General features: G+C 46.9%; 1 protein-coding gene across 2 annotated transcripts in view; it reads right to left on the bottom strand.

Moving 5' to 3' along the window:
* PIGQ (phosphatidylinositol glycan anchor biosynthesis class Q) overlaps positions 1-24,271 on the bottom strand; it is a 44,682-nt gene extending 20,411 nt beyond the window's left edge. Inside the window, exons 1-4 of one of the 2 annotated variants that reach the window (XM_066640576.1) lie at positions 24,175-24,271; positions 13,931-14,623; positions 5,421-5,552; positions 4,164-4,284 (exon numbers count right to left, since the gene is read on the bottom strand). In XM_066640576.1, the coding sequence (XP_066496673.1) occupies positions 4,164-4,284; positions 5,421-5,552; positions 13,931-14,604 (927 nt within the window). In that variant the 5' untranslated portion in view covers positions 14,605-14,623; positions 24,175-24,271. Of the gene's footprint in view, positions 1-4,163; positions 4,285-5,420; positions 5,553-13,930; positions 14,624-22,035; positions 22,110-24,174 lie in introns of those variants that run through there. The other variant, XM_066640578.1, reaches the window with a different exon arrangement.
* Positions 24,272-25,994: the final 1,723 nt, after the last annotated feature.

The following is a 25,994-nucleotide window of genomic DNA, read 5'->3' as shown; positions in this document are numbered from 1 at the left end:
ACTGCCTCCATCTCTCTTTTCCTCTTACAGTCAAGAGAGTGGAAAAAAGAGGAATAGCAGCAGCAATGGAGGTGAGAGGATGGACAGAGAGGCTGCCTGAGACAACTGATTCAGTTGGTTTCATGGATTGGACCAGCTCCGCTAACAAAAGCATCCACTAAAAGGAAGGAGCGATGATTTCCCAGGGACAGTCACCAGAAAATAGGGATTGTCCTTGGTAAACAGGAAAGATGCTCTAATCCCCCAATTTTTCCAGTTGCCTTTTTCGGCATCTTATCCAGCTCAGTGATGCTGGAAAAGCAGCTGCACTGCAGATTCATACAAGGACATCCCGATACCTGCAGTTGCGGTATTCAATTCATTTTTTAATGATCCCTAACACTGAGCCTGCCTAGTCACTGAAGATTATTAAAGTCCATTAAGTATTACTATGACTAAAATCTGTTTAGTTCATGGAGTTTCCCTGGGGCATTTGGTGGGCCGCTGTGAGATACAGGAAGCTGGACTAGATGGGCCTATGGCCTGATCCAATGGGGCTGTTCTTATGTTCTTACGTTAGCCTAGTAAACAAGCCTGGGGACTATTAACTACTGTGCACTTAATTGCAAAGCTTATGCAGATGATAAAACACTTGAGAATGTAAGGATGCGGGCATTTAAGGGAAATGGTTGCAAGTCATAGGATTCCTATTTTTCAGGTGTGTCTAATACAATATTAGAAACCTTTGCAAAATGCATAGAACGTGGAACCCCAGAGACGAACCTGTACAGATCGTATTACTCCTAAGGTGTAAGAGCCTTGCTACACTTACTGCAGTGAAGTTCTGTTTACATGAAAGCGCTGCTGACGGCGAAACACAGAACTCCCAAGGTAGTTAGTTCTGCTTTATTTATCAGCTGCACTAGATACATTTATTGTGCAATTAGCCTGATGCCTCAGCAGCAGCACGTGGGAATACTCCCCTCCCAGGCAGAAGCACAGCTCCAAACTTGTCCATCTTCATTTCTACATGTCCACTCATGAACTAGAAATCAAGTTCAAGTTTATTTGGTTTAGTAGGCCATAGACCATACACCACCGTTTTGACTACTCAAGAGTATTTTTAATCTTGCAGAGGGAGGGCTGAATATTTCAATAGCCATTTTTTAAAAAAAATCTCTCTTGCCATTTTGTATTTTGGGCAATAAGAGAAAATATTAGATAGTGTGTCAAGTTCTGAAAAGGGGCAATTACAACAGCTTTTGTCCAGGGGTATCTTAAGCCATTTCTGCCCAACGTGGCATAGACACAACAGGGATCAAATGTGTACACCTGTGGGCTGGGCATTAAAGAAACGTCCCCTCATCTGGGTTGTTGGAAGCCAATTACAATGTGCAATCATATAAGATTGTCTCAGCTTTGGAACCACTGAAATGTTAAAGAGGCAGATCAAATATGGTGGAATATTTGATTCCCAGATGGAAAGGGGAGCATTAACGCTTCATGTGCTCTTGAAGGGAAACCCAATCCTCCTTGAGTAGTTTTTCAAACAAGTAGCTTTTGCTAGATCAGAGTGTCAAACCTAAGGCATGGGGGGGGGAGCTTTATATCTGGCTCTCGGGTCTAAGCTGCTGAGCAGTGCTGAGGTGTTACTGCTGAAAGCGCAGCACGTATGATAATTGTGTTCTCCGGTATCTTGAAATAGGATCAAGATTTGTGTATTTTCTCTTCTGTCATTTGCAGCACGTGTTCCTAAGTGATAAAAAGTGCTTATTTTTGGTTAGGTCTTGTTTAATGACATCACTTCCTGCCTAATGACATCACCTGCCCCCCCAGCAGGCATCATAAATGCTATTGGCCCACTGTATGAAGCGACTTTGACACCCCTGGTTTAGTTTTTCTATTTCCTACAGGCAATCCAGAAATAGATTGATGAGAATTCCAAAACGCCATGGACTTTTCATGTCTTTTATTTAAATACCGAAACCAACACACGTAGGTATAGACTCCTTCAGTGCTGCAATTTAACCAAACTAACCAGTTCAGTGTTTGACGGTGGAGCTTGAGTTTCTACGATTTATGAGCTGAGGTTATCTACATACTTGCCACATGGCTTTTAGCTTTCAAGACACTGCCACAGGCTAGAACCGCTGTCCTTAATAACCTGGCTTGCCTATGCATCTCCCTCGGCTTCCGAGGCCTGGTTGCAATTCAGGGTTGATCTGCACCACCTCTGACTTTCACCCTCGCTGTTCGGAGAGGAGAAGAAGTGTGTGAGGCTTCAGAAATAGCTCTCATCTAATATTCAGAGAGCTCAAGCAGCAGCCTGGCAATGGATTCTTTTGCAGGAATGAAAGATTTAAATGCCTAAGAGCCTTCCTAGAGCAAAGCTGTTTTGCGGCATGATGTACATGTTGGAAACTCTTGGGTGGCTCTAGCGTTGCATGTCAGTCCACAGGACTGCACAAAGCTGCACCTGGTGTTGCCTATGCTAGTTACTTACCTAGTTTCAAACTGACTGAAGTGGGAGGGGGGAATTCACAGACTAAAATAGGCTGCTACTGAGTCCTCTATGCGTTCATGCTGCAGTCATTTATATTAAGGCCGAATGGTATTTAGAAAAGATATGGGGTGGGGTGGGGTTGAGACACTGAAGTGGAAAACTGAAATGGGTCTGCAAATTTCTATGGAGTAGTAAGGTGTCTTTACACTTACTTACTTACTACTTACTTACTACTGCTACTTACTTACTACTACTACTACTTAAAGTAGTAAGGGGCTTTAGCAAGGGGACCCATGTGCCACTCTCAATTTGACACTGCAAGTACTTGCTGAAAAGGGAAACTGCTAGTGCTACACTATGCTGTAGCGCCACCACTGAAGTGGCCAAAGTGGGTATTGCAGGTACCAGTAGTTGGCAACCTTCAGTCTCGAAAGACTATGGTATCGCGCTCTGAAAGGTGGTTCTGGAACAGCGTCTAGTGTGGCTGAAAAGGCCGATTCGGGAGTGACAATCCCTTCCACACCGGGAGCAAGTGCAGTCTGTCCCTGGTCTGTCTCCCTGGCTATGGGCCTTCCTTCTTTGCCTCTTAGCCTCAGACTGTTGGCCAAGTGTCTCTTCAAACTGGGAAAGGCCATGCTGCACAGCCTGCCTCCAAGCGGGCCGCTCAGAGGCCAGGGTTTCCCACTTGTTGAGGTCCACTCCTAAGGCCTTCAGATCCCTCTTGCAGATGTCCTTGTATCGCAGCTGTGATCTACCTGTAGGGCGCTTTCCTTGCACAAGTTCTCCATAGAGGAGATCCTTTGGGATCCGGCCATCATCCATTCTCACGACATGACCGAGCCAATGCAGGCGTCTCTGTTTCAGTAGTGTGTACATGCTAGGGATTCCAGCATGTTCCAGGACTGTGCAGGTACCAACTCAACAAGAAATCAGGTTACAAAAGGGGCCAAACAGGTCTGTACCTGGCCCTACAACAAAAAGCTGCAGTCTGGTCTGGTTCCTCAGTCTGAGATGCTCTTGGACTGCCTCACTCCCAGCCTTGACAAATTCCTGCTAGATTGTGCTCACAATGGGACAAATCTGTTTTCCACAGTGTCTTTTAACAGCACCCCAAATCTGCCAGCAAAGGGCTAATCCAGCCTGGTCCCCACTTGAAAGAGAAACTAAGGGTGGGCAAGGAACAAAACATTCTTTTGCACTCTTCCACTGAATTTCAGAGAAGTGGAAGATTGAGGGTGCAATCCTAACCCCTTGTGTCAGTGCTTTCCAGCACTGGCATAGTGGTGCCAATGGGACACGTGTTGCATCCTGCAGTTGGGCATCACTCACGGAGGCCTCCTCAAAGTAAGGGAATGTTCGTTCCCTTACCGCAGAGCTGCATTGCCCTTATGTCAGTGCTGGAAAGCACTGACATAAGGGGTTAGGACTTTGCCCTTAGGTGTTTCCCAAAGTTAGCAGTGTTACGTGTTTTTATTCAAAATTTACATTATAGTTATAAATTATAATCCCTTTAAAAGTGTGCTAGGTAGGTGATATAGGTGGTATAGTGTCAGCAGACACAGTCACAGTTACCCAGGCTTGCATTACCCGTGCAAGCAGTGTTATGTGTGTTTTATTTCGTTATCTCCATTTTCTCCCATCTCTAATATGCTGCACCAGGTCTCTTCTGTCTCAAACTTACATCAGCCATTGGGACAAGGGCGTTGGCAAGATGACCGATCCGATTCTTCCGATACAACCAGGACATCAGCAGAATCCCCAGAACCATGTCAATGAAGAGAGAAAGAAAGATGTTGGCTTTTCTGAAACCAGGGTAGAAAGAAAGAGATTCAACTGCAGCTTTAAAAGGTTGATTAGAATTCAGACAGATATAATATCTTTTAGAATCTACAGCAGCGGACTCCAAAATGGAGACTGCTGTGAGCTGGGAAAGGCATCCCAAGCATGGATGAAGCTCACTGTTCTGGCAGGAAGCCTCTCCCCTCTGCCACAGATCACCCCTGACCTTCATGGCAGCCAGTCTCTTCCGGGGTCTGTTGATCCAGCAGGTTTTGCACCCAGATTTCCAGGCATGCGCAGCTGGCTACCACGACGGTCAGGGCAATCTGCGGCAGAATGGAAGGTTCTCAAAGGACCATCTAAGAAAGCTGTAGCCAGGGAAAGGTGCCACACAGATATTCCTAACAGCTGTGCCAGGGCTTGCCAGCTCTGTTTCCTGGGCAACTCTCTTCCTTCTCTAGATGAAAATGGAAGTTGTGTGGGTGGCAACTCGGGGGCTCAAATAAACAATGCTTTCCAGCTTCGTGCCTCTTGGGCACAGCAGCACAGAACATAAATTCCATAGAGCAGGTGCATGTTGGGGGGCGAGAAGCTATATTTGGATAAAGTGGTAAGAGTTCTTTTTCTCGCCCTTAAAAAAACACACCCACAACTTTTCTGTGCTACAGTTCACTGACTTACACCAGTAGTTTTCAAATGGCAGGAAACTCTTTTCACAGGGACCTGTCCGTGGAAAAACCCTGCAAGTTGCAAAGTATTCTGGGAGGTGTTCTAATGACACACATTCCGTTCACATGGGGTGCTGGTAAAGCCTACTGGACCTCACCGTTGCTGACCGTACAAACAGAGCAGTAGTTTTCAACCGCTGCTGCAGCACATTGGTGTGGTCCGTGAGTGTGCCACCAGATATATTAGCAGGGCCATTGGAAGGTGTGAGCCCCTGGCCAGCAGTGTGGTGTGCCCTTTCAATTGTCAAAAATACTGCACGTTGACAATTTTAGCACTTTGTCAGTGTGCCATGAGCTGAAAAAAGTTGCAAATTGCTGACCTAGAGAGTATGCCCAATATGGGCCCAGTTTGGACAATTTCATATGTTTTGCTTTGCCTGGTCACAGAACGATTTGCACCAAGACCAGAATTTCCCCCTGCCATGGCCTACCTCATTAGCTGGGTCTGATTCTGCGCCTTCCTGTTGCTGCTGACGATCTGGAGATGTTGCAGCCGGTGCCCTAGCTGCTCACAAGTTGAGAGTTTGCTCCAGATGAAGGACAGAGGCCAAAAGGTCAACATTCTGGACAAAGGCAAAAAAACATCTGGATATGAGAACAACGGCAAGATTTCCATACCGCCCCACACAAAAACAGAAAGTGCTTCTATTACCATGTGGGAATTCTCTCCTGTTTCAGTTAATGTGCATTACCATCATTCACAAATTACGCATAAGTTTTTTTAAAAAATATATAACTACACCTGCTCCACCTACAAAGGAGAAGGTGATTCTCCACCTCTACATCTCAGATGCTGGCCTACACAATCCTAAACTGGACTCATGTGCAATCTCACTGGTACCTTTTGGTATGGTTGGCAACCTTCAGTCTCGAAAGACTATGGTATAGGCCTACAGCACCTGGTATTCCCAGGCGGTCTCCCATCCAAGTACTAACCAGGCCCGACCCTGCTTAGCTTCCAAGTCCATCCCATTCTCACTTCCTTTATTTTCCCTTCTTTTCTCCTGCAAAACTGACAAGGGCAGGGGGAAACAGATGCTCTGTCAGTTTCTTTTTCTTCTGATGTGCACACAGATGCCCTTTTGAAGAAGGGTAAAAAACTCAAACCAAAAACTTCCCTCTTCTTGAAACTGAAGCAGCAACTGTCGCAGGAGGGACAAGGAGTGGATAAGTGACTCTTCCCCCATGTCAATGAAACAGACATGTTTTCTCCCCAATCTTGACAATGTCATCAGAGGAGCAAGGTTAAGACATTGAAACTGTTGCTCTCATTGTTTGCAACTAAATGGAAAAAAAAAATTGCTGGATGAGAGGACTAAAAACGTGCTATATTTCATACAAAGTGCATCTGTTCACAGGTAATAAAAATGCAGGGAGGCTGAAATAAAATTGTATCCATCTTTTTGCATGGCCCAATCAATTAATAAATTTGACTCTGCACATTCTGGCATGGGTTGCGTGCACATAAGAAGAGCCCCATTTAGTACAGCTTCCTGTATTGTACAGTGGCTCACCAGATGCTTCAGGGAGCACTCAAGACAAGACAACAAGATACCTGCATCCTGTCACCACTCCCTTGCATCTGGTATGCTGAGATAGCCTACTTCTAAAAACATACAATTTGTATCTCGACTTTCCTCCACTGAGTTTAGGGTGCTGTACTTGGGTGCTAACTTGCTTTATCCTCACAACAACTTCACAAATAGGTTGGGCTGAGAGAGAGATGACTGTGAGTTCATCCAGGCTGTTTAAGTGGGGGGTTTGAACCCTGATCTCCCTGGTCAAAGTCCAGCACTCTAACCACTACACCACACCGATTCGAACCGTCGTCTCATGAATGGACTAAGCAGGAGGCCACGTGGACTTGCACTGTCATTCATTCGTTCTTGTTGCTACCTAGTCGCACAAGCATATCGTTCTAAAGGCACCAGCAGTAACTATGCAGCTGGTGAAAACCAAGGTGAATCCATATGGGGGGGGCAGCCCTCGGGGTCTTTTCAGTGGCACTTCACAAAAGGTTTGTCAGGTTCAAACCCAAATGCCCTGGAGCCCACCTCTGCCTGCCCCACCCTGTCTAGTGGAGATGCTTCACTGCTGAACGCAGTGTAGTGTGAATCATTCTCAGTCTAGGCTCCCCAAATTACTGTGCTCTTTGCTGTGGACCTTGGAGCAAAATTAGCGCACTGCAGTTCAACTGGCCTGCCTGGAAATAACATCCAAAGTGACAGAGGAAAGAACATGTCACTTGCTGATGCTCTAAAAGGCTCTATTTGAAGGGGAATCACCTTGGGCTAAATGCTCATCTGGGAGATGTGAATTTGGAGACACTCAATGAACCATTATTTGCAAACACAGTTTCTTTCCTTTCACCATGCAGCCTGCGGGATCTCATTTCCTCACAAACGAACTCCAAAGATGCACAAAAGTAGCAAGCCAGGTTCTATGAAAGGTTCAATGGAAGAAAGGGATTGACTTTCAGAATGAAATCCTCAAGGACTCAATCCCAACTAGGCACTGTTGCAGTCAATGAAACCAGCTAGCTGCAGCTAACTGGTCCCATTCATTTAAACAGGACTTAGGGTGCAATCCAAGCCCTGAAATGGGCCTGCGCAAGTCCCTTGTGCCAGCCCAACGGTGTTGCGAAATTGCCGAAAAGCACTTTTGCACTACCAAATGAGCAGGGAGGCTGGTCCAAGCCCCGTGGGCCAGCAAAAAAAGTAAGCCTGCACCAGCAGAGTCAGGCTGGCGTGGGGGTCTGGGGGGTGAGCAGAGAACAGAAAGGAGCTGTTTCTGGGTGGGGGAGGGCAGGCAGGCCATGGGTGAATGGGGAGGGCAGGATTCCCTGCTAATTGGGTAAGAGGCACTTTTTCAAGTGGGTGCTCCTTTTTTTAGCAGGGGGAGAGTAACTGGCCCACCTCACCCCAGCACTGTCTGTTTTAGTGGCTGTCTGCTGGTATTCTTTTTGCATCTTTTTAGATTGTGAGCCCTCTTGGGACAGGGAGCCATTTAGTTATTTGATTTTTCTCTGTAAACCGCTTTGTGAACATTTAGTTGAAAAGCGGTATATAAATACTGTTATTATTTATTATTATTATTCGGCACTTGTGCTGGATCCTAACCCTGGTCCCAGGTGGCCTGGAGTAGCTCCAGGCTGCTCAGATCTCAGCCACCTCTTGAGGTTGGTGTTGCTGCAGCACCACATGGGTAATTCCCCTTGCCCCAGGCTGTATTAGGCCCCAACCCTGCTCTGGATGTGGGGCAGGTTAGCTGGCCTGCCTGCTCCAGGGCAGGTTAGGATTGGGCTGTTAGATAATCCCTTAGTTTAAGACAGGGGTGCCCAAACCCCGGCCTGGGGGCCACTTGCGGCCCTCGGAGACTCCTAATCTGGCCCGTGGGGAGCCCCCAGTCTCCAATGAGACTTTGGCCCTCCAGAGAATTTCTGGAGCCCGGCCTGGCCCAACACAACTGCTCTCAGCATGAGGACAGCTGTTTGACCTCTGGCATGAGCTGTGGGACGAGGGTTCCCTCCACTGCTTGCTGTTTCATGTCTGTGATGCAGCAGTGGCAGCAAAGGAAAGGCCAGCCTTGCTTTGTGCAAGGCCTTTTATAGCCCTTGTGCTATTGCAAGACCTTCTTTCATTCATAAGTTCAATTTCTAATATATTCATTTATGTAAATTTATTCAAATTTTAAATGTAAATTAATTTTTTTCCCCCCCAGCGCTCAACGCATTGTCAGAGAGATGATGTGGCCCTCCTGCCAAAAAGTCTGGACACCCCTGGTTTAATAGAACATGATTTTTCCCAAAATTAGGAATTATAACTCCATAATCACTTTGAAGCACCTCACCTCACAACAAATTGGGATATTCCCCGTACTTCTTTCTGTTTTTCCATTTCATGATTTTTTTTTTTAAAAAGTCTTTACCTTGGATCAGGGAATCTAAAAATCTAGGCTCCATTCTGTGGGGGTTATAACTTCATTTTTCTTCAAAGAAGATGATTAGACATTTACACTCCATGGATGCAAAAACTGACAAACACTTTCCTCCAGGTATGTTTAGGATTTTACCATTCTGAATAACCCGATGCCATCTTCAAGCGGCAATTCACTCCCGACTCAAGGTTATTTATGATTCAATTAAGCACCCAAATTCCACATAGTGAACAAAATAATTCTGTATAACGTTAATGGAACTTCTGATAAACAATCTGAGCCCAAACGTGTTTGCGCAGAAATGTACAGGATTTACTCCCGTTTCTAGAGTAAAACTGCAGGTAAAGAGATTATAAAAACTCTCTAAAAATAAATTCTGTTCCCATTACAGTGCATGAGGTGGAGCCAAAGAGCTACCTGCAGTTCAGCTAGGCACACTCTTCTACATTAACCTTTTTTTTTTGTATTGGCAACCTTCAGTCTCGAAAGACTCTGGTATCGCGCTCTGAAAGGTGGTTCTGGCACAGCGTCTAGTGTGGCTGAAAAGGCCAATCCGGGAGTGACAATCCCTTCCACTCTGGGAGCAAGTGCAGTCTGTCCCTGGTCTGTCTCCCTGGCTATGGGCCTTCCTTCTTTGCCTCTTAGCCTCAGACTGTTGGCCAAGTGTCTCTTCAAACTGGGAAAGGCCATGCTGCACAGCCTGTCTCCAAGCGGGCCGCTCAGAGGCCAGGGTTTCCCACTTGTTGAGGTCCATTCCTAAGGCCTTCAGATCCCTCTTGCAGATGTCCTTGTATCGCAGCTGTGGTCTACCTGTAGGGCGCTTTCCTTGCACGAGTTCTCCATAGAGGAGATCCTTTGGGATCCGGCCATCATCCATTCTCAAGACATGACCGAGCCAATGCAGGAGTCTCTGTTTCAGCAGTGCATACATGCTAGGGATTCCAGCACGTTCCAGGACTGTGTTGTTTGGAACTTTGTCCTGCCAGGTGATGCCGAGGATGCGGCGGAGGCAGCGCATGTGGAAAGCGCTCAGTTTCCTCTCCTGTTGTGAGCGAAGAGTCCATGACTCGCTGCAGTACAGAAGTGTACTCAGGACGCAAGCTCTGTAGACCTGGATCTTGGTATGTTCCATCAGCTTCTTGTTGGACCAGACTCTCTTTGTGAGTCTGGAAAACGTGGTAGCTGCTTTACCGATGCGCTTGTTTAGCTCGGTATCGAGAGAAAGAGTGTCGGAGATCGTTGAGCCAAGGTACATAAAGTCATGGACAACCTCCAGTTCATGCGCAGAGATTGTAATGCAGGGAGGTGAGTCCACATCCTGAACCATAACCTGTGTTTTCTTCAGGCTGATTGTCAGTCCAAAATCTTGGCAGGCCTTGCTAAAACGATCCATGAGCTGCTGGAGAGCTACATTAACCAAGTTTGCACAAAATGTGCATCCCTGTGTGTAGCATCTACTGCTATACGGGAAAAACTGTACAGTTCTGCCATTTGTCCACAAACCAACATCTTTTTGCCAGGTGTGTGCATTCAGTTTAACAAGCAAAGCTACGAGTGTTTACATTCTGCTGAAAAAATGCAATCCTGATATTAATGGCCAGATCTTTGTTAGAACCAACCGAAGAGACAGAGTTGGGAGCAACAAGCTTTGGGGTTTTCCAGAACCCAACAAAATAAAATAAGTGGGGGTTGGAAAGCTGGTTATAGTGTTTCCAGCCCAAATCTGCCCTTTTATAGTCTTAAAAGAGGCATGTAGGAGGAATTTGGCAAGCTTAGTTAGACGTACAAGGTGCTAAACCAGAGTGCCGTCAGATGTTAGCCAGCACCCAACCTGGGTAATCCACACATAGCAAAGGGCCCACTGTACTGACGATAGTGGTAGCATACAGTATAGCACCAGGGAATGGGCAGGAGGCACCATGGAGGGCCCAGTGTGGGGCTTTGACCCAGCAACCTGGCACCAGCACATTGTTAGACATGGGAACTCTAGGATAAAGAAACAAAGGCTGTTTGCCCATTTTTAGAAAATATAAAACCTACAAGTTACTCAAGTTCTGTAACCAACCTTCTCTCAGCTCCCCAACTGGGGAAACCTTAAACTGAAGCCTGATTTAGGTGCATGTCTCCCAGTGAACAGGAAGACAAATACCTGAATGGAACTCGTGTCATAAAAGTCAAACTCACTTTGATTCTACAAACATTAGTATTTGGGTTGGTTTTTAAATACAGCAATAACACTGAATTTCTGAGCTCCTCTTGGAGACTTGGATCAGCCTCTGAATGGTGCAAGACAGTTTCAATACACACACAGAGCTGCTTAGATAAAGAAAGCAAAAGATGGCTATATACCTCCACCCCTCATGTCTTTGAAATACAAAGTCCAGAAGTTAACTTGGCTCAGTGTTCAGCACTAGTCTGAAATTCACAGCTTCCTTCCAAGGCAGGGACCAGGCAGAGCAAACAAGGCAGGTTCTATATTCGCCAATCAAAGTTTAGGTGCCGCTTTAGGGCCCAATCCTAAACAATTTTCCAGTGACGATGCAGCTGTGCCACTTGGGCATGCACTGCATCTTGTGGTGGGGCAGCAGTCACAGAGGCCTCCTTAAAGTATGGGAACATTTGTTACCTTGCCTGGCGGCTGCATTGCAGCTGCACTAGTGCTGGAAAATTGGATAGGCCCTTAGTCATTAAGAACAGCAGCAAATTATATGCTAAAGGAGATAATTTGGAGGGCAGGGCATAGCACCAGTGACAGTACACACACTTGGAAAGTGGCAATTAATTATTGCTGGTACGTCTAGTTTCATAGAAATCTTTTTTTTTTTTACAAGAGTAGGAACTATACTGGTTGTTAAGTCCTATTTAGGGTGACCTAATCCTCAGTCAATGCTCCAATAAGCCAGCAGGAACTGGGCACCACTAGACAGACTATAAATGGTTTAACTCCACATATGTTAGCAGAGATGCAACCAAATATACCGAACTACAGCAAGACAAGAGACCTACTACATGAGGTATGCTAAAGGCTTTAACACATCAAACTGAAAGCACAAAAAGGCTGATTTTTCTTGACAGCGTTATTTGGTTAGAAACCTGTTGAGGGATTTGATTCCCCATAGCCTAAGGCTACACTTGCTTCAGTTTGCTCATGAATGCTTTAGTAGCTGGTACCTAAATGGGAATAATCAAATTGCTCTTTGCCAGATTGGAGTCAAAACTTCAAATCCTCCTTTTTGACAGCACGGCCTGATCTCACTCAATGGGCTGCCCACCTCCGGAATACCACTTGATAGGAGAGAGCTTTTTAACTTCACACTCGTTCAACTATTACCCTTTGGAGCCAAGCACTTGGCAATTTCCCCCTGGAAAGCAGCAAAAGGGCTCTGCATCAGGGAAGTTTCCACAAGGATGGAGAGTGGGGCTGAACACATTTCTTGCCTCGCTCCCTGGAATGGCTCAGAAACTTACAAGTCAATCACAGCCTCTGCAGGACACTAGAAATTCCACTGAGGCTTCTCACGGAAAACATATAAAGTGTTACTGAACAGAGCCACATCTTCAGATAGCCATACACTTGCAACACAGAGCCCTGCTCTAATCAGGACTACCAGTTAAATATACTCTGGGTGGTAAGTATATTCAGCTCTCATTCACATTTTACATTTTTGCCTCCAGGTCTAAGGAGTCTGAATATTACTGACCCATAAGAAGAGCAAGGTTATCAAATTTTGTACCTAAAGCTCTATGAGCCCATTCTCCAAGGGTTTCTTCAAGGCAGTTCTCTAGAAATATATCTTTCTTGCTTTCTCTGGTATCCTAACAAGGCACAGATTATAATATCTCTTTCAGCTCACCAAGTTAATGAGCATGGCCCTGAATCCTACAGTTCTATCACCTGGGTGGCTACTAAGACTTCATCTCCTAGGGCTGGCTTTGCTTTATCTAGCTGGCATTTTGTCAACGGAGGATCTATGTCCAGGTACTATTCATTCTGGAAGTTTGGTCATTTTTCAAAATTTTTGCATCTTTTACCACTTCCTGAGCAACAGGAGGTTGGCCCATGGTTGTCCTCCGTACTTGCTGGATTTGGCAAGGCAAGATCTTGGTAGCAGCCATCTTGGGAAAGTCTGCAAGCTTATATTCCCATTGCTTTCCATAGCCTGGCAGGATGTGTCAAGGTGCAAAGATGGGGTGGAGGGGCTAAGTACCCGAGCATTAAAAAAAACCACACACACAGATCAATGCTGATTCTATTAAAATTGCTGGGTCTGTGGTGACTCAGCCTTTAGGTCTGTGACTGCACAGTAGGCGGTCAGGAGAATGTGACCCTGTCCCTCCAAGGTCCCACTAGAAGATGCAGGGACAATGGTTTCCATGTTTGTTGCATTACAGTCTACTCAACCAAGAGCTTAAGTCTATACAGTTCATACAACTGTTTGTACAGTTTGACAGTTCGTAAGTGAAATATGTTTTCATCCATTGTAAAACAGCCTGACCGGTTGTGTGATACAATCTTAATCTTGATTAAGGTCTCCCAGTAAGTCAAGTTCCTGTTGTGATACCCGGAAGACCACGTTTTCAGACTATGTGTAGGGGGTGGTCCAAATCATGAGTGCAGTAATGGTGGATAAGCTCTCCCGAAAGACAGATTGCCCACCATTACAAGAGATCTACAGCTTCAGAGGAATGGTCGGGTCTGTTCCAGGGCGCAATCTCAGCCCACACAGGGTGACGGCCAGTGCCCCGTAACCCAACACATGCCATAGAATACAAAAGAATCCTCTGCAAGGCACAAAGGTTTCTTGGTGGATGTTGACATTGAAAGGGCTTTCTGGAGGGAGAAACGTTGAAAACCATCGCACTAATTCTGCATATTAAGATCCTACTATTTCCTTAAAAAATAATACTCATTTCTGGTTGGAGCAATGCAGAAACTTTGGATCTTACAGACTCTGCTCTGTGCTGGATTTCACTTCTATACACAGCACCAACCTGTGCAACGTACCTGCTTTTACAGGTGCCAGAGACCAGCGAAAGGAGGAAGGTCACCAGCATGCACACAGGAACAGAAGCCTGCTTCATAAGTTCTACGATAATACTGGCTTCTACTCCTTCCGACTGCCAATGGGTGAGCTGGATGGGCCCCTCATCGTACCGATCCTTCATGAACAGGAGCTTGCTCCTTGCGACAGTATCAAAAACGGTGGCCAGCCTGGAGGCATCCTCCACCTTCTGGTCAGGCGCAGCTGCTGGGCCCTGTAAGGGGTGCAGCTGGGAAAGCATCACCTTGCGCTGGTCATAATACACCACAATGATTTCGCTGGTGCTGTCCCCCTCGGATTGCTTCCCGGCAGTGCAGCAGCTCCAGAACTTGCTGCCCTTCTCTTTGCTGAGCTGGATCCAGGGGTCGTGGGAAAAGATGGTGCCAAGGTCTTCGAGGAATCTGTCCAAACTCTCCTCCGTGGCTTGCTTGCTGTTAGTCCATGAGCCCAACACCGAAACCTCAACTTGGGTCGCCTGCTGCATTTCGTAGAGGAACTGTTTCACCTGCCCTGGAATGAAGGGGAAGTGGATCATAGCCAGGACCACAGCAGAGTTCTGCTCTGGGATCCATCGTCCAACCAGAAGGCCGCTTTCGGCAGAGGAGCAGCATGCAGGGAAGAAGACCTTAAGCACCATGGCAGGGAGACTGTAAAGCCTACAAATCAAAACACAAGAATAATTCTCATATAGTTGGTCTAAGCACACCAAGAGAGACTTCAGAGATTGAGTCTTACCTCCCCAAACTGACTACTGTATACACAACTGTTTCTATGATGCAGAGACAATATTAGTGCTTGGAAAACCAAAAACACTAATATGTTTTTATGCCTTTTAAGGCATTCTGAAGCCTTGGGAAGCTCTCCCCAGGCCATTCAGAAGCCCACAGAGGCCACGGGCAGACATGTGCAGCCTCTGCGGGCTTCAGAAAGCCCTCCAGTCCCCTTCGGAGGGTTCAGGTGGGGCAGACCCGTGTTGAGTCAGATCCACAGATGTAAATTCCATGATAAACAGGCTACACCTGTACAGTCCCATAAGCTTCAAAAGTGAACCTAAAACTGAAATGTGGCTTAAATGTGATGTCCTGTTGCTATCTTAAAAACTCCCTTGATAGACAGGCTAACAATTATGAGAGCTGCCACATTCAAGTATAGTAACCTTCCTGATTGAAAATCAAGTTGTGATACACTTAAAAACAATTCCCTTGCATTAAAAAACAACAACAACAACGTCATTTTACCCAAATACTGCTCAGTCAAAGGTTGGTTTCTCTCTCTCAAAAAATCCATGTATAGTTCTCATGTCCAGCCTAGGAGCGAGAACTCTGAACTTGCAATTCACAAAAGTTTCTGCCAAAATAAATTGGCAAGCCACAAGCTGCCACAAGGCTCTTGGGTGTTTTTGCTGCTACAGACTAACAGAGTTTATTTATTTATAAATAATGTTTAGTTATAAATAATGTTTTTCAACACAAATCTTTACACAGCAATAGTAGACATAGCAAAAGCAATGGGAAGATGGATCCTTACTCCAAAGCATCTAAAACAAAAATCAACATCTAGCGAATCTAGAGAAATCTAGTGAAAAGACACTATGCTGGAGCTCCCCCCCCCCCCCCGCTCACTAGAAGAGAACCACCCCGTCCAAAAGGAGCCTCTTGGCAGGTTCAAATCCTATCCCATAGTTCAAGCTCTTGAGATATTCAGCAAAGCACTTGAAGGGTCACATGGCCATGTCTGGACCCAGGCAGAAACGTTTCACCTTGAAAGCACAAGACCAGGGCCACAAACAAAGGAGGCAACCCTACCTACATGCAGAAGTGTTGGTTTCTGGTGAGTAAGATAGAATTACAGCCTAAGTATCACTGAACACAATGGGCTTACTTCTGAGTAAAATAAATAACACCGTTTTCAAGCACCTCTATGGCTATATGATACATGAGGTTCTAGAAGGTACTGCAGCTTGCGTAGGTGGAGGGGCACTCTGGAAAAACAAATATTACCCTACTCCAGTGGTTCTCACATATTTAGCACCGGGGCCCACTTTTTAGAATGAGAATCTGTCAGGACCCACCGGAAGTGATGTCATGACCGGAAGTGACATCATCAAGCAGGAAAATTTTCTGCAATCCTACCCATACTTACCCAGGAGTAAGTCCCATTTACTGCCATTGTTAAAAGATTATACCTAGTAGCTTGTTAAAAGTACAGGTCTGTCACATTTCCCCAAATGCAGTCACATACCATGGTGGCATCAAGTCTAACAGATTAAAAATAAAATATTGAAATGAATGGGGACCCACCTGAAATTGGCTCGCAACCCACCTAGTGAGCCCCGACCCACAGTTTGAGAAGCACTGCCCTACTCATTTCTTTTACAGAAATCTTTTAACGCAGCTACTGGCAACTTGAAATCGAAGGTGACACCAAAACCTCAGTTTTTATAAACAGAAATGAAATGTTAAGCCTGGAACTAACTGACACTGTCTCTTTACATAACTCAGGCGGACTGAACTGAAACATCCTTCCAGTTAGGAGGGGGGCTAGCCCAGCACTAACAGCATCCGGTGACCATTGTCCTTCCCTGTCCTTCAGCGCTGTGCCAGGGATGCAATGCAATGCAATGTGAAAACTCTCCAATCTCCCCTCTGGCTGTGTCCTCTGTTGGGCCCAGTTGATTAGTAAGGAACCCCTATTGTCTGTTGTGATATGTCAAGGGAGGGCCCTGTTTCAGAGAATTTCTATCTCCCTCTGAAGCTAAGTACAACCAATCCATTCAATACTGATGATATTCTGATGTCTTGCTCTGAAAAGGGGGCAGCTTGTTTGTGTTTGGGCTCCTCTACACCTAGGCTGATTTGCTCAGGGCGCACACCAGCCTGCCAAATGCTGCTGGAGCCACTATGTGTTCATGGATGAATTCCCTATCCTTTGAGGTGGAAAAGTGATGTCTTCTTTTGTACACGTCCTTCCACTTGTAACGAGGAAGACCACAGTTACTGGTAACCAAAGGCTGCTTTCTCTCCAGCTCTTTCCTTCTCTGGCTGTTGAGGAACCCTCATTAAAAGGAGATACGTGCAGTTGGGGAGAACCCAGGGGGTGGCAGCTGGGGTCAGAAAGTGCTTTTGGCCCCGGAGGAGGACTGAGCGACAAGCCTCACAGTGTGACAATTCCCCTCCAGCAGACTGTGAAAGCAACATTCGCTGGCCTCTGGAAGAAAGGAAAAGAAAAGCTGCATCCTCCTTTCTATAACCAGAGGGGCACACTGGAGGTTTTGAGAAGATAGAATCATCAGGGGGAACCATGCACTCTGCTGGCAAACAAACGTGTCTCAAAAACTTTTGCCGAGGCAGAGCTGGTAGGAGCAGGGGGGGCAGTTGCAGGGGCAAACTGGCAAGCAAGGGAAAGAGGGGCTCAACAACGCTTGCATCAGATCTCCCCTGCAAATGCCCCTCAGCCCATTTTCCCCACATCAAAGCTTATTTCTGGGTTCACAGATCAACTGGGAGGATAGACTTAAAGCTAGGGGAGAATCAAGGGCAGGCAAAGAGCAAAATGTCACCAACTTGCTGACCAACCATCCCCTACACATGCCTCTTCATTTGGTTTGCAAGGAAATAACCTACCCCTTCAAAGAGCGCCCAGGGCGGTTAGCAAACAGTTAACAGCTGCCTGCCTCCTGGGCAAAGCCTAGGGACTCATCTCACCTTGGACTGAGTACCATCCCTACCCAGAGCACTGCAAGACACACACACACACACACACACACACACACACACACACACTTGAGCTCTACAGTGCATCATAGCATAAGCGTCACGAGGGAGAACAACAGTCCCATGGGTTCACCTTCTGGAAACAGCCATCCAGGCAGGAAGGGAATCACTGGAGCATGATGACCCTAATTCTGATCCAGAGGGATCTGACGATCAGTGGTATCCAAAAGCTTCCATGAGCTCAAAAGAACCAGCCAAGTCAGGTGCTCATCCCGTCCTCCATCCAGCATAGATAGTGCTTGTGCCAGGTTTCTGGTGGCCCGTCTCTGCCCACCCACCCCTTGATGGCACTTTGGACACTTTCAAGGTGTTCTTGGGAAAGTCCTCTGAAGGGCACTAGCTAACCTCTGACCATTTGTCAACCTGTTTCAGTGCCCAGCTGAATGTCACCATGTCTCACCACACCCTGATGAAAAATTTGGGAAAGTTACCAGAGGTCAGGACACAAGCCATGGATTGGCCACCACCACCCAACACTAAAGAGACTTGGCCACTCTGTCTTCTGCTCGCATTGCCACTTGTCTGATAATTGCTTGGCAGCACAGAAGAGTGTGCCATTGCCTTTGAAACAAAAATCTTTGCTCTCTCCTAGCTTATGAACCAGAACAATGCTCAGTGGTCAATTCCAAGATTTCTCCCATGTGACACCAGGCCAAAGTTCCAGTTGTGGAGTTGAGACCACACATGGTATTTAAGGTAGGTGCTAACCTTGGAAAGTGATTTCTTGCATATATCACAGGCAGGCAGCAGCTAGGTTTCAAGGTTTACTAAATGCTGGCACTGAAGGGTAAAACTACACATAACTATGAATGTATTACTGTCATCTATCCTCCTATATATTCTCTCACATCTCCCCAGAAGACCCACATATCACTTCATTGCTCCCCCCCCCCCGCACCAATACCTTGAATGCAGTGAGAGCATATCAACAACCTTAGCTAAATGCTACTGGGAAGACATGGGAGCTGGGGCCCTGGTCATGTGTTAATCACAAGGTGTAGTTTGTCCTCACAATGTCACAGGTAGCCAAAGCAGCACTAATGGCTCCCCGATTGGACACACACGGTCCCTAGAAATCAGATCACTACTGCAATATCACATGGTTACTTCCTGCTTTCCCCCACTCTGGCTGCTGAAGACAAACAAGACTAAGACTGATCTTAATCAAACCAGTTAAGTCAGGATCTGACTGTTGTATATTCAGGCTACTGGAGGCGAATGGAGAAGACAGACGCAGCAGGGCAACAAGAGGTTCTCACTGGGTGTCGGACCAGAAAGAAAACCAGATCCCAATGAAAAACCAGGTGTTTGCCAACACCTGAAAATGGGGAAGATGCCCCAAAGCTGAGAAAAGGCATAGCACAGGATGATCAGGTATAGAAGATGACAAAGTTCTGCTCTTTTAAAAGTTTTGGACTGGAAGAGAACATTATTCAATGCATACGCTCTTTAAGGAACGAGCGTACGGCTTTGATCAAGAAGACTCAGGTTCAAATTCCTGCTCAGGCACAAGGCGTCGGTGGTGATCTTGAACCAGCTATTCTCTCTCTCTCTCTCTCTCTCTCTCTCATGCTGTGCATCCCCTTGAAAAAAAACATAACTTTTTCTTACACCTGCCTGACAAACTACAACTATGACAATTCCCTCTTCTGCTAGACAGAAGCCCTGGCCCTTCTTGCATCTGGTCACCCTGGCTGCAGCTATGGGCAAAACCACAATATGTATCCTGGAAACACATAAACACACACCATTCATCCTGTTGTGACTCAGGTTTGCCAACTGACCAGAAAGTCAGGCTAGCCGGCTCCTGTGTCTTTATCATCAGTTTCTCTTTCAGGAATCAGAAGCAAGCTTTTCATGCCACAGAGATATATACATGATTGCTTGCTAACTGCGACACACCAGACTTGTGTCACAGCTGCTGTCCCTATTTACCAAGAGCAGTCACTATTTTCTAGAATCTGGCACTGGTAAATCACAGTTTTTGGGTCCCTCTTTTTGCCTACTGGGAACACTAACAATGACTTACTAGAGTCATCATTCTTTAGAGTTCAACTCCACTGCCAAGGCCTCTAGAAATTTACGGCGTTTGGGCCTCTTCAGCCTAGAAAAGAGGCACCTGAGGGGGGACATGATTGAGACATACAAAATTATGCATGGGAAGGATAAAGTGGATAGTGGATACACTCTCACATAACAGCAGAATCAGGGGACATCCACTAAAATTGAGTGTTGGGAGGGTTAGGACAGACAAAAGAAAATATTTCTTTACTCAGCGTGTGGTCGGTCTGTGGAACTCACTGCCGCAGGATGTGGTGACGGCATCTGGCCTGGATGCCTTTAAAAGGGGATTGGACAAGTTTCTGGAGGAAAAATCCATTACGGGGTACAAGCCATGATGTGTATGCGCAACCTCCTGATTTTAGAAATGGACTGTGTCAGAAGGCCAGATGCAAGGGAGGGCATCAGGATGCAGGTCTCTTGTTATCTGGTGTGCTCCCTGGGGCATTTGGTGGGCTGCTGTGAGATACAGGAAGCTGGACTAGATGGGCCTATGGCCTGATCCAGTGGGGCTGTTATGTTATGTTCTTAGAATAATGACTCCTCCAATGCACATAAATTAAACTACCATGTCATGCACTTCCTATGCACATGAGGCTTATTTTGAACTCCTGATAACAGACTGTAGAACAATTAGGGTTCCCCCCCCCCAGCATATATTTTTCCCCACCTGCTCTTGGTGCCAATAAGGCTACTGCAAAGTAAATGAGTCTAAGGAAGTTGTCACAGTATGCACCACTGTGGCTACAATCCTAGCCACACTTTCCTGAGAGTAAGCCCCATTGACTATAAAGGGACTTACTTCTGGGTAGACATGCATAGGATTGGGCTGTAAGGCATTAAATAACTTTTGGTGTGAAGCAAAAATATTAGATATATAGCATACTGGCACATTTTCCAGGAACCTTTCATGATGCTATAGCCCTACCCATCAGCCAAGCCACATTCCCTAATAGTCACAGCACTATTCAACAACCCACATAGAATTATTATTATTTTTTTAAGGACTGGATACGATGGGGGGGGGTGGGTGGGATGATTTTGTTTTTGCTCACAGGTAAGAGAAATGTACTTCCACAATCCAGCCAACAGCTTTCCCACCCACACTTGCCCTTGTCTTGTTCTTTTTCTGGCCCTGGAGAAGCCACACCTTCTCTTCAGTGGCCTTCCACTTGCCTGACTCTTGGAGCAGGAGTAGGGAGTCCAGTGGGCAACCTACTCACTGGAGGAACCAAAAGGGGACAGGGCCCAGGAACTAGAGGAGCAACCACCTGCCTATGCAAGGCATCCCCAGGGGTGCCCATTGTGACAATGCTGCAGTTCCAGTTGACCAGACACCCAAGGAACTTGGTAACACAGCTTTGAGACTCTTACTTACCCCAACCAGGTAGATGCTGTACAGACTCTATAGGTACCAGGGAGACTGCCCTGATGAACTGGATCCCAGTGCTGTAACCGGGAACCCTGATGAGTGTTAAAAATCTCACCCGAAGAAGTCGGCTTTGCCAAGCCAGTTGGTGCTCCTGGTTGTCCTTCTCTAGCCAGAGTAAGTACTCAGTCTCGCAGATGTCCTGTCGACCCCATTTGAGACCCCAGGGGGAGGGGCTGGGCACGGCCCCAGATGCACAGAGTCCCACAGACAAATTGCTTGCTTGCTGCTGACCTCCATCACTCTGTCCAATCCCTTTTGAATGGCCCCTAGCCCAGGTACTATGACCACATCATGTGGCAAGGAGTTCCACAGGTGAATTGCATGCTTGCTTCTGATGCTGATATCCTCCATCATTCTGCCCAGCCCCCTTTGAAAGGCCCCAGCCCATGTGCCATCACCACATCATGTGGCAAGGAGTTCCGCAGACTAATTAATTGCTTGCCTGCTTGCTGCTGAGGCTGCAGCTGTGCTCGCACGCTTCATTCCCTGCGCGCCTCGTGCTGCTCTGCAGCCAATCTGCGCAGGCGCAGCAGCTCCTTCCCGCTAGGTTCTGCCACGCGCTGTTCTGTGCGCCTGCGCATACAGTCCGGAGTCCTCGGACTGCCGCCCCCACCCTTGTAGGCGCATGCGCGTTGCCCGAGTGCGCTGCCGTGTCCCCCAGCCTTCGCGCATGCGCAGAGTCGGGAGTTCTCACCTGTGGTGCTTCGAAGGGCCTGAGGCCCACACACCTATAGGGCCCAGCTCAAACGTTCACCGGCTCCAGCCCCAGTTGCTCCCCCTCCCTACATCCCCCAGCACTTACTTTCCTCCCCTCACAGCCGTTTCCTGAGCCGGCGGCCACAGAGAGACGCAGGAGCCCGCGCGCCTCTTGACATTCAAGCCACTTCCGGGTGCTACGGCCCCGTTGCTAGGAGACGCGGTCCGACTGCCAAAGCGGTCCGACTCGAAATGCGTCCGAGCACGGCCCCGTTCCCCTTCACTTGAGTTCCGCCCCCTTTAAGAGTCTTTCTTCCCCTAACAGCGGTTGCTTGCTGAGTTTCCCTTCGGAGTCTACTCCAGAGAGACTTGGGGGTTGAACTGAATCACTAATTAGTTGTGGCCTTCCTACTTCTTTGTAATTAGCTGCTGCCACCGGCCCCCCACTTTTTAGAATGACCATTTGTTGGGACCCACCTGGGAGTGATGTCATCAACCTGGGAGTGATGTCATCAAGCAGGAAAATTTTTAACACCTCCCCATGCAACAAAATCACATCAGTTAAAAGTTTACAATAAGTATAAATTTAAAGAAAAGAGAGGAAAGGTCCCCTGTGCAAGCACTGACAGCCCAATCCTATGCATGCCTACTAAGAAGTAAGTCCCATTCTAGTCAATGGGGCTTACTCCCAGGAAAGTATGGATAGGATTGGAGCCTGACAGCCTGATCTTATGCATGTCTACTCAGAAGCAAGTCCCATTCTAGTCAATGGGGCTTACTCCCAGGAATGGGTGGATAGGATTGGAGCCTGAGGGCCCAATACTATCCAACTTTTCAGCACCAGTACAACCTCAATGCAACCCTGAGGTAAGGAAACAAATGTTCCCATACAACAACAACAACAACAACAGTATTTATATACCGCTTTTCAACAAAAAGTTCACAAAGCGGTTTACAGAGAAAAATCAAATATCTAATGGCTCTCTGTCCCAGAAGGGCTCACAATCTAAAAAGCTGCAACACCAGCAGACAGCCACTAGTACAGACAGTGCTGGGGTGAGGTGGGCCAGTTACTCTCCCCCTGCTAAATAAAAGAGGAGCACCCACTTGAAAAAGTGCCTCTTACCCAGTTAGCAGGGGTTCCTTGAGGAGGCTTCTGGGACTGCCTCCCCAGTAAAGGATGCAGCACATGCCCCATTGGCACTGGAAAATTAGATCCAATTTGGATCCTATCCAATTTGCCAGTGCAGCCATGCCAGTGGGGTGTGCACTGCATCCTGTGGTGTGGAGGCAATCCGGCTTCCTCAAGGTATGGGAACATTTGTTCCCTTAGTCTGGAACTGCATTGCAGCTGCACCAGTGTTGGAAAGTTGGATAGAGTTGGGCCCTGAGTCATTTACTGACCCTTGGGGTGCCAACGCTTCCACAACAGTTCCATGGCAGACTATGAAGCAGGGTGGTTTGCCATTGCCTTCCTCAGTCATGCTAGATTTCCCTCAGCAAGCTGGGTACTCATTGCCATTGCCTTCCCCAGTCATATTATCTTTCTCCCAGCAAGCTGTGTACTCATTTTACCGATCTCGGAAGGACGGAAGGCTGAGTCGACCTCAAGGCTGAGTCAACCTTGATCCGGCTACCTGAGGTCCCAACTTCCGCTGGGATCGAAATCAGGTTGTGGGGAGACTTCTCCACTGCAATACTGCAGCCTACCACTCTGTTACAGAAAGAGGGAAGGCCCCCCCTTCTGAGCCCACTTTCCCAAGTGATGTGTGGAAAGAAAGAACCTCTCAACAACTCTGCGCCATGCAAGGCTCTATAAGTTTAAACATTATTTAAAATTACAAAACAAACCCCTAACCCTACCAAGCAGTTGCTTATTTGTTTAAAAAAAAAAAAAATTCCCCAGACATCCCAAAGGCTGCAATCCAATCCACGCTTATGCTGGAGTAAGCCCCACTGACCAGCACTGTTAAAATTATATACATGTTCAAAGTACAGATTTGTAACATTTCCCCAAATGCAGTCACACTCCATGGTCTACTCTAATGGTCAAGTCATGTCTAATGGACATGGTCAAGTCTAATCGATTAAAAATAAAATACACATTGAAATGAATGGAGGCCCACCTGAAATTAACTCGTGACCCACCTCATGGGTCCTGACCCACAGTTTGAGAAACAATGAAGTAGGGAAATCCTATTTTAAAATGTGATAATATTGACCGGATCCTTGCTTTGACACTCACCTGAACTGGGAACGAACCCTGGTCTCACACGGGATGTGGCACAAGAACAGGTGGATCTCCAAAGAGCAAAATACACTCCACTGCTTCCAACACTCAGTGTCTGTATTGCCTCTTTAGGGGGAAATGTCTGTAGGGGGAAATGTACTTGTATGTCAGATTCAGCCGTTGATCACCACACCCTTGGGTGAGGCACACCCCTCCAGTACAAGCTTCTTGCTTCTTCCTGATAAGCTTCATAATGAGTTCTACTGCCTAAATTGATCTCCCTGTTTAATTCCCAGACTTGTGGTCTGTGCCTCTTCACACTAGTGTAGAAAGATGATAGTGCATCTGAAGATCTTGTGCCTTATTTGTAACTTTAAACAAAGTAAACTATTGCTTTGGATAACCTTGCTATTTTTCCAATGTTCTGGTGCAAAATGTTTCTATCTGGTTTGGGAAAAGGTTATTCGAATAGTTTTCGTACTCCCAAGACCAGTGTTGGCGTCAGCCAAGTCAGGCATGGATCCCAGAGCTCATGCTTATGAGGATCAGGGCCGTAGCTGGGGGGGGGCAACAGTTTGCCCCTCCTAGCATTTTTTCCAAACCTGTCCTCTTTATCGAATCTGGCGTCAGTTGGGGGTGATTTGAAGCCCTTTTTGCCACATTTTTTGTGCACAGGAAGGTGCTTCTGGCAGGGATTGGGGAGGAGAGAGAGTGCATGTGTGTAGAGTGAGTAGAACAGGGTCGGGGGGGGGGGCTCCTTGGAAGTTCTGACCTCTGGTCACCCTGTCCCCATCCAGAGCACAAAGAGAGCAGGGCTGGTCAAGAGCAGCTACCAGAAGGTTGGGAGAGATTTCTACTTGTACTGGCTGGGGGAAGGGAGGTGCTATTTCTTCTACTGTGGAACATGCTAATTACTATAATGGTACTGCTGTGGGGGGGGGGGCAGGGAGAAATGTTTTGGTTTGGAGAAATCCTGGGGGCAGGTTCTTGCCTTTCAGATATACTTTTAAAATTAATGGCTGCTGCTTGGGAACTGGGGAGACCCTTTTTCTGGTGGGAGAAAACATAGAAAGCATTTCAGCTAAAGAGAACAAAGAATTTGAGTGTGGGAAAGGTTCTAAGCAGGGGCGGATCTGGGGGAGGCCATGGGTGCAGACCCCCCCCCAACTGTCCTGCCAGCAGGGAAGGGTGCCCACCAGGATGGAGAGCAAAATCAGGTGTCAGGGGAACACCCACTGGGCGGGTGTCAAGGAGATTGGCTGGAGTCCAGGTGGGAGCCCAGACCCAGGTCTGCCTGCCCAGCAAATGTCCACAGAAGCGATAAGCTCAGGCAGGAGCCCAGGTCTAAACAGCAGGTAAACCTGGGCTCCAAGTCTAAGCAGGAGTCCAGGTCTACCCACCCAGCAAATGGCCACAGAGGTGATAAGCTCAAGCGGCAGCTCAGGTCTACCTGCCTGGTTGACCTGGGCTCTGAAGGTAGTGCTCATGGTCCCCTCCCAAACAGAGACTGGACCCACCCCTGGTTCTAAGGAGATTCAACTCAGAAAGCTGGGAGAATTCAGCTCAACCAGGTAGATTCAGTCAATTCAAATCTTCTGTACTTTGCTCTTTAAAAGTAATGAATATTGTAAAAAAAACTAGTGTTCCAATGATGTGACTAGCATATCTTTCCTGTTGCTTTGATGTAAAGTAAATTTATTTTAATATGTATCAATGCATCAGCAATGTGTCATCAACAAATGTTATATAGGCGCTAGATATGCGTTATATAGGTGATTGATAGGAGCTAGACAGGCATTATATAGGCGCTATATAGGTGTTGGAAAGGCATTATA

The sequence above is a fragment of the Tiliqua scincoides genome, chromosome 13 (assembly GCF_035046505.1).
Source record: "Tiliqua scincoides isolate rTilSci1 chromosome 13, rTilSci1.hap2, whole genome shotgun sequence".
NCBI classification, from domain to species: Eukaryota; Metazoa; Chordata; class Lepidosauria; order Squamata; family Scincidae; genus Tiliqua; species Tiliqua scincoides.
This window is presented reverse-complemented; position numbering and strand designations above follow the sequence as displayed.